The sequence below is a fragment of the Nylanderia fulva genome, unplaced genomic scaffold, assembly GCF_048542155.1.
Source record: "Nylanderia fulva isolate GAGA-0341 unplaced genomic scaffold, ASM4854215v1 Scaffold297, whole genome shotgun sequence".
Classification (NCBI taxonomy): Eukaryota; Metazoa; Arthropoda; class Insecta; order Hymenoptera; family Formicidae; genus Nylanderia; species Nylanderia fulva.
The window spans coordinates 108373-117668 of record NW_028190365.1 but is presented as its reverse complement, the minus strand read 5'-3'; the positions used below and the strand labels follow the sequence as shown (position 1 = coordinate 117668).

General features: G+C 37.9%; 1 protein-coding gene across 1 annotated transcript; it reads right to left on the bottom strand.

The window, feature by feature from the left end:
• Window positions 1-1259: 1259 nt before the first annotated feature.
• Window positions 1260-1619, bottom strand: LOC146722617 (uncharacterized). The gene has a single exon (XM_085484150.1). It carries the CDS (start codon window positions 1617-1619, stop codon window positions 1260-1262), a length of 360 nt encoding a protein of 119 aa, XP_085340276.1.
• Window positions 1620-9296: the final 7677 nt, after the last annotated feature.

The following is a 9296-nucleotide window of genomic DNA, read 5'->3' as shown; positions in this document are numbered from 1 at the left end:
CACACATCGTGTGGATCGAATTAATTAACTTGAATTACGGATGGATTATTTTATGCCTTTCATCCATACGTTTGTTCTGTATCATGAGATAAACCAAAATCTTACCTTATAGGTTAATAATCCTTTGCATGGATATTTTTCGTTATATCCGTTATCCAAGATACTGGATAACCTTATCTACTTCTAATACTTAAGACTATGGGTTAAATACTTCATTTACAATATTTACATAAGTTACGCAAAGGGTTTACGCCGTATGGGTAAATTCCCGGAGAGCGTGCTGCTGGTCCGTTATCTCGTGCGGGATGGTAGGCTGCAGTACCTGCGATGGCTGTCGATATCAGTAGGCGCGACGGCGTCGCTCTAATTCAAATTATTGTTGATCGATTGGTGGCTTGTACAGCCCTCGTGAAGGCTCGCTCCGAGGGAGGGAAAGTGATTTACAGCAACGAACATATGTTTACTTGTATTTGCAGCTGATCGAGTTAGCACGGTTCGCAGAGATCTGATTTCTCGGTTTTTCGGAGCGTTCCGAGTTTTCGTCACGGAATCCTCTCTTCTCGGGATCGGATGTTTGTTTCGGCGAATCGGAAGCGAAACGAAAGAATAGGAGTAAATAAATGTACACGTGACAGCGTGACTCTTATCACATGGGATGGTGACACAGGTCGATAATGTTGTCGTGTTGTCGGTTCGAACGATCGAACCTTTCGTTGATATACGAGCGATTATATAAGCGTCTATTGATTATACCAAATTTTATGACATGCGTCAACATACCGTCCGCCTCGAATGGATTGACATTTGATATGAATACAATTTGCGGTCAAAGAAATTTAACGTAAATTTACAATATTCAATCGGACAGTTACAATCCAATGCCGCCCGCCATGGCGGAATGATGTTCGCTATCATTGTTGATGTCGACCGGAAGAAAACAAAGTTTTGTAATGGGGCGCTTGAACTCGGATTCAGCCGTTTTAACAGTAACGACTCGAACGAGCCGATCGCTGCCTGGATGGCATTTAACTATACGCCCAAGCTTCCATCGACTTGAGGGGCAAGTGGATCGCGAAGTAAGACTAATCTACCGGGTGTGGCTAGAGTTGTACAGAACGCCATTTAGGGCGTTGTTGTAAGGTATTCAAATACGTATCTTTCCATGCCTTCCAGACGCGTTTTGCTTAATTGCTGCACTAGTTTCCAGCGAGATAAACGATTTTCGGCGAGTTCGAGTAAGCTCGGCTCCGGGATCGAGCTTAAGGATGCGCGCCGATCAAAAAATGACCCGGAGTCAGAGCGGTATAATCGTCTAAAGCGTCGGACACGGAAGCGATGGGACGAGAATTTAAGAAAAGTTCGATACGGCATAGTAATGTGGTTATCTCTTCGAACGTTAAGGTGTGCGTTCCAATAGCGCGTTTAATGTGATGTTTCACAGAGCATACGGCAGCCTCCCATAGGCCTCCGAAATGCGGCGCAGCGGGAGGTATGAAATGCCATGCAGTATTTTCTTGAGCTATGTAATTTTGAAATGCTGGATCACGCGTGGCTGCATGGAAGGAGGCCGTAAGCTCTTGATCGGCACCTTGAAACGTGGTACCGTGATCGGAGTACATTGCATGCGGAATGCCACGACGTGCGGTAAAACGATGATACGCGGCAAGGAACGACGCGGTAGTATAATCCGATACTGCGGTCTAGGTGCAGTGCTTCGTGGTCATGCATACAAAAAATTGCGAGGTAAGCTTTGGGCTTTATGGACCACGACCTTTAGTTCGTACGCACTAGTAACGGACCGCGTAATCGACGCCGGTTCTGATTTTAAAGGGCGCGTGAAGTCGGGTTCACGCGGAAGAATCCAGCATGGTCGCCCATAAGCGTTCGGGCACGCGTGCATTCTCACGTGTGCACCAACAAATTACATTGTTAGAAGGACGGTACGCACAGTGGGCGCGAGCGCGTTGCGAATTAGCCAATACTGTTGTCGACAGGAGCGTGAGTGTGAGTTGCGGACGGCGTGTAGGGCCGCCGCAAACATGAATCGTTTCTAAGGAGGTGGACCAAGGATGTGATTTTAAAAATTAGCGGATGTTTAGCGTCATCTGACAGGCTTGCGTGCTTTAATCGGCCTCGACGCCGTCGTCGTAAACACAAAGCTTCGTCTCTGTTCTATGTAAGGAGGGAAAGCGAAGCTAATGGACTAGTTTTTGAGGACGCAACGTAGTTGTTTTAGGGAGCATGTCGTCAGCAAATAGATTGAGTTGAATCGTCGAAATCCAAAAATTATGAGCGGGGAACCAGATAGCGGACCGGACGAGCATGGCGCGGTGGAGGTGAGAGGACATTCGCATTGTTGTTATTCGTTGGGTACGAGCGTTAGCGAAACGTTATTTTTATAGTCACGAATTTTTAGTGATAGGCTATTGGTTATTTCAGGATCCGTGCTTTGAGGACTGATCCACAGTACGTGACCAATCTGAATGTTTGGTGTTTTTCAGGATCCTTATGGGTACTAGAATCCGCAACCATCTGACGTTGTTTGTTTCAATGGAATCCTTATGGTACTGATCACGCGTGATCATAGACGTTTTGCTGTTTCGAGGGACACTTATGGTAATGATCAGCTGGAACACCATGTCTGTGATGACTTCTGTTTCAGGATCCTTATGGTATCTGACATTGCATTATCTGACAGTCTTGTTTCCGGATCCTGTTATGGTACTGATCACGGCATTGTATCTGACGTTGTTGCAGGAGGATTTCTCTATGGTAACCTGATCACGCATATCTGACGTTTTGTTGCAGGAAGGATCAGTTATAGAAAATATTTTTCTTTGTGAGAAAAAAGCATATTTTCGAATTCGTTTCGAACGCTGACTCAGTTTTTCCTTACTACGTGCAACGTTGTGAATAGCTTTTGTTCTGATCTAGTGAACCCTCTCTCGTTCTTTTCAATGTGTGCTACAACGGCAGTCAGAGTTGTAGTAGCACCGTGTAATGGGAGGAAAAATTGAATCATAGGATGGATACGTGGAAAATGAGTTATTGCTTTGTTTTTCAAACATTGCGGACAAATTGGAAGTCTTAGGCACGATTGAATTATTCAGCGTCACGATGCAAGCGATTGATCGCCAAACAGGATAGCACTGATTGTAACAACGCCAATTGCCATTAGGACCCCCCATTATACACCGTCGACCTGCAGGACGGCAGTTGAGACTTAGGAAAAAACATATAGATTGTTTCGGAAAGTTCATGAAAGAGATAATAATTGTCCCACATAAAATGCGAATTTCTCCATTCTCAAAAATTATGGTATATTTGCATTTACGACTTAACCTTCATGAGGAATCATATATAATAAGGATTTGCATGTCGCTAATGGGCCAAGCGTAGATGACCCCAATGTCCACCACCAAAAAACCACGTTTGCAGTATTTGCCCAAAAATGTCGTATTCTTCTTTGGAATTATTTCAGTGGACCGTCAATCTGAGCGAGATAATATGGTATGACCAATACAATGGGTTCGAGGTTGCATCAATCAGAATTGCGGTCGTCGAGGTAGCGCAATGGAAAAAACTGTCATATCGTTCCAATTCCAACCATTCTTGAAGCCAAAATAGGTCTTTCCTTATTGGACCACGATATGGACTTGTGGACGACTGATGATCCCCATTTTCAAGTTGTGTGTTGGACAGTTGTATCGTTAAGAATATACGGCTTTGGGGCCCGTAGCAATGTTCTAGTGGATGCGATCGTTTTAGTGATCAAAGTAGATTAGATTTTTCGTAGATTAGGAGTAGCCGTAAGCGGTCAGGCGTAAGGTCTGAGACATTGCCCAGACTAGGAAAATGTCCCTACAAAAGTGCGAAATAATGTAATTGGATGTGTAAATAGACCACAAAAACAAAGCTAAATGCCATTTTTTCTAATTGTCTATAGGCGCCACTGGGAGCAAGGCTGAAAATCGGCGCTTCTTGACAGAGCGAAAATCTGTCCTATATAGCGAATAAGTTTTAGTTTGGATAAACGTAATAGGACGGAACTAAAATTTTGAAATTTTGTATTGGAAGTGAGGTCGTCTAGGGCAAGGCCAAAAAATTCAAGAGGCTAATTAGCAGCCGATGTGTGTTCTGCTAATTCCGCGATGTTTATGGCCAGCTTTTATACAGCCGAACTGAGCAGCCGAATAAGTGTTTTTTTTATTTTTCCAGGACTGTAAAATAAAAAAGAGGTTAGTATAAATACATTATGTAAATTATTTTAATAAACAAATGCAAGAATGATTTTCTAAAATTATTATACTATAATTTAAACATTAACTTCAGAAGAAAAACTTACCAGTAAAAAGAACAAGAAATGGAAATACATCGGTAGTTTCTGTTGTATAGACTTGTAAATCTCACGTTGACACGTAATATCACAATTGACAGGTGTGAAATAGTATTTAGTTTGGATTATTATTGCACGAATTAAATCATCATGCAGTAGACCTAAAAATTTCTAAAGTTAAGAAATCATAATCGAAAACTTTGACAGTAAGAAGGGGGAAACCACTATATATTAAGTTAAGAAATAAGAACGAAAAACTTCGTACCTTCCGTTTTCTTTTTCAACGGGGGAGGAATGTTATAGTCCAAATGACTATAACTATATTATTAATATAGTTTTACATAATAATTAGTAGTCGGCTATTATAACATCATTTGAGAAACGTTCTCACGCTCTCGCGAAGCGCTTATCGCGAAAAGACGCAACGCGATGAAATATAAGCGTTACAAATCAAAAACCGCGGATCGCAAGCGAAGAATCAACCTGCTTTGCTTGCACCTAGATAAAAGCGTGTGAATAAAAAATTAGCCAATGAAAAGAGCTTCTCTACACATCTTCCCCCGAAAGATGTAGAAAAGGGCAGGAGACCACCGTCGAACGGAGAGCGAGGCGATGAAGTCAGTCGCTAACGAAAATCCAAAAGGTCAGTCGCTAATTAGAACCTAACTAGAGTCGAAGACAAGCCGTAGAATATAAACTATCACCCTGTAATCTGACTATCGAGAGCGAGCATACTTAACTAACCACCCAGGTGGGATTACACAGAATTAACAAACTCGAGAAATAAGGGAAATAAAGATTTATTCAGATAAACAAGCGAAGTTAGTCAAAGTAGAGACGCCCGCCGATCCTAGGATCCTCATCCTTCAGTCGACTGAGAACCCCAAACTTTTCCGTGCTTCACGGGAGGCACAACATTATTATACAAGGAAAGAAACAAAAAAAAAACCATTGCATTCGGAAGTTCTCGTTGGAAATATTTTGGCTCAAATTTACTGGTCTTATTGGGATTCTCTCGTTCTAAAAAATGGAATTCTTTATAAGTAATGGAAAAGCCCCGAATCTACGAACTAGTTTTCTTCAATTAATAGTTTCCCCAAGATTGGATCAAAGAAAATTTTACAGAAGACTCATGATCTTCTCCGTCCGGAGGACTTTTGGAGTTAACAAGACTCTCGAGAAGAATCCGAAAAGATTCTTTTGGGGCAATTGTAAACAGGACGTTGAGATATGGGTGCAAAACGTGCAGGACCTGTGTATCAAAGAAAGGTCCTTCTGGAAAAGGAAAATCTCCCTTACAAATATATAACGTCGAAAGCTCCATTAAGGAGGATACAGATGGATATCCTTGGTCCTCTTTCCGTTAACTAAGTCAGGGAATAAGTATCTCCTAGTAGTGGTAGATTGTTTCACAAAGTGGGGTAGAAGCTTTCCTGTCAAGAACATTAGAGCTAAGACCTGTGGCTGAAGTGTTCGTGAATCATTTTGTTTCAAGGCATGGAGTGCTTATTGAGATTCACACGGATCAGGAAAAGAATTTCGAATCTCAGCTATTCGCAGAATTGATGCGACTTCTTGGAATCAAGAAAACCAAGACTACTCTTCATCCTCAATCTGATTGTCCAAGTAGAACTTCAACACCAGACAATTATTAATTATCTGGCTAAATATATTTCTAAAAATCAGAAAGATTGGGATGAATGGATTCCTATGTTTCTTTTAGCATATAGATCCTCGAAGCATGAGACCACAGGAATAACTCCTGCAGAATTGTACTTCGCTCGAGAGCTTAGACTGTGGCCAATAGACTTGATACAAGAAAGTCTTAGATTTGGTGAAGAAAGATTAGCCGCCGAAAATTTTGTAGAGAATTTAAGAAAGAGATTGAAGAAATTCGTTCTTATGTCAAAAAACGTATGGTGATAAGTTTTCTCGAATGAAAGCTAGGTATGATCGAAAAGCTAGAACTATTCTCTTCAAGGAGGGAGAGAGAGTCTGGCTTTATAATCCTAGAAGAAGTAAAGGGAAAGGCCCAGAAATTGCAAAGCAATTGGTAGGGCCCTTATTCAAATTGTTAAAAAATTTAATGACGTGGTATATTGTATACAAGAACTTCTAGGCATAGGAAAAAAGGTTGTGCATTCGGACAGATTTACTCCTTTCTTGAGAGAGATAGAATTGATAGAATAGATTGGAGCCCGAAGAATGTCTATTTATTCAGAATATTGAGGAAAATTTTATTGATTAAAATAGAGTGAACTGTTCACTGCGTAATTTTTTCTAATCTAATAAGTAATCTTAAATTAAACAATAATGAAATAATTGTAATCATTGGATGTAATATCGTTGTTCACGAATGTACCTCTGGACCTTGCAATAGACAGCATAAATAACAGATGGCATTATATTGAAAACCACACATTAATTGCAAAAATGAATTTGTTAATGCTATTAAGTTTCTTTTTAACTTCAACTTTCATTACTTTTAACAATACTATTTATGAACAAATTCATGGAACCCTTATGGATCGCCTCTATCTCCAATCATAGCAGATATTGTCATGCAAGATTAGAAACTACGATACTTGATACAATTAATGCAAATGTAAGATTTTACTATCGCTATGTGGATGACATTTTAGTTTGCATGTCGGAGGATCAGGTCTCATATATAGTTAAAAAATTTAATGATTATCACGATAGACTAAAATTACAATAGAACGAGAGAACAACCGTTGCATAAGTTTTTTGGACATTTCACTCAAAATTATAAATAAACATAATTCACATTGATAGGTTTCAAGAAAAAAACATTTTTGGGTAGAACACTTTCATATTATTCAAATCATCCTATGTGTCACAAAAAAAAGTGTCATATATAATCTAGTAGACCGATCAATACTATTATCACATCCTATTTTTCACAGTAAAAATTTAACATTAATTATAAAGATTTTATTAAAATTAATATCAATCAAATTAATATTGTCGCTAGTGGTGAAAATAAGCTTTAAAACGACTTGGACTACGACGTAACTAGCAATTTTATTTGATTATTTCACGACGTTTCGACCATTTGGTTGTGGTCCTTTTCAAGTGAAATTTCTACAACATAATGTTACACAATATTTTTTAACATACGAAAACTCATTTAAGTGTTAAATTAATAAAATAAGGATAATATTGCCAGTTACATTCATGAGATATTAGTTAAGTCTGTAAGAAACCGGATTCTAATGTAAGGATGTTTGGACTTTGTGAATACTATTAAAAATACAATGGTTAATGACGATGACGTAATGATTTCCTTAGATGTTTGTTCGTTGTTTACAAATATTCCAAAAGATTTAGTTTTTTTCTGCAATTGAGGGTCGTTGGAGTGACATAAGTCTAAAAACTAAATTTAATTTGCAACAGTCCTATACGCTGTTGATATAATACTTACTTCAACGAGTTTTCAATTTAACGAGCAGTATTATGAACAAATTTATGGAAGCCCTATGGGATCCCCTCTATCACCGATACTAGCTGACTTAGTAATGGATGACTTGGAAACAAATTGTTTAAATTCTTTAAGTTTTAAAGTTCAGACTTTTTATAGATATGTGGACGACATTTTTGTTATTTTACCTAACTCTAAAATAAATAAAATTTTAAGTACATTTAATAATTATCATGAACGTTTAAAATTCACACATGAAATAGAGACCAATTCTTCTATTAATTTTTTAAATTCTACAGTTATCCGCAATGGGAATAAATTGACAACTATTGGTTTAGGAAACCTACATGTTCTGGCAGATACATCAATTTTCTTTCGAGTCATCCTATTAAGTACAAAATTAATACGATTTACAATTTAGTAGACCATGCAATTTTACTTCTAACGAACAATTTCATAATACGAATATTGAGATTGTAAAGAACATTTTAATTAATAATTGTTTTCCGGATCATATTATTAATAAGTATGTAAATAAAAGAATTAATGTACTGAAGAACAACAGGAATGGTAACGGTCACAATGCAGATAATAACGACAGTTTGAGTAACGATTTAGATAATAACGTTAATGTGAATTCGGCTCAAGATAAGAATTATGTAATTCCACTCCCATACGTTAAAGACGTTAGCGACAGTATTAAAAGGTCACTTAATAGTGCTAACATAAATGTCGTTTATAGTTTGCCAAAAAAGTTGAATAGGCTGATAAAACGAGGTAAAGATTAATAACTAATGATATTAAAAACGAATGTAGTTTACAAGATTAACTGTGAAAATTGTAATGCTCAACATTGGACAAACAAAAAAAGACATTTATGCACTAGAGTGAAGGAACAGTGCCAGCAATATTAAATTACATGAGTCTAATCATTCGGTTTTGAGGCAAACACAGATGTGATGTTGGGCATAACTTTGATTGGAACTCACCGACAATTTTACAGTAACGAGAAACAATGTAAGAAAGAGAGAGATTGCTGAAATGTTCTTCATAAAGAAGCATGACAATACGTTAACCTACAGAAAGACAACCGAGAAGTTGACAAACATTTACGACAAAATATAAAGATTGTTTAAGTGGCGCGTTTCAAAGTTTAGTCGTTGACAGAAAACATCATACGATGGGACGTGTTCCTCTTTTAATGTTTAACTTTTAACATCATAACGATGGACGTGTTCCTCTTTTAACGTTTAAAACTTTCGATTCAAATAACACCGGTGTGATGGTTATGTTAACCTCGGTTTAATTATGGTATGTTTATAAAATTTATACTTATTTTATTAATTTTAACACTTAAATAATGAGTTTTTCGTATGTTAAAAAATATTGTGTAACATTATGTTGTAGAAATTTCACTTGAAAAGGACCACAACCAAATGGTCGAACGTCGTGAAAATAATCAAATAAAATTGCTAGTTACGTCGTAGTCAAGTCGTTAAGAGCGTATAAAGATTTTAT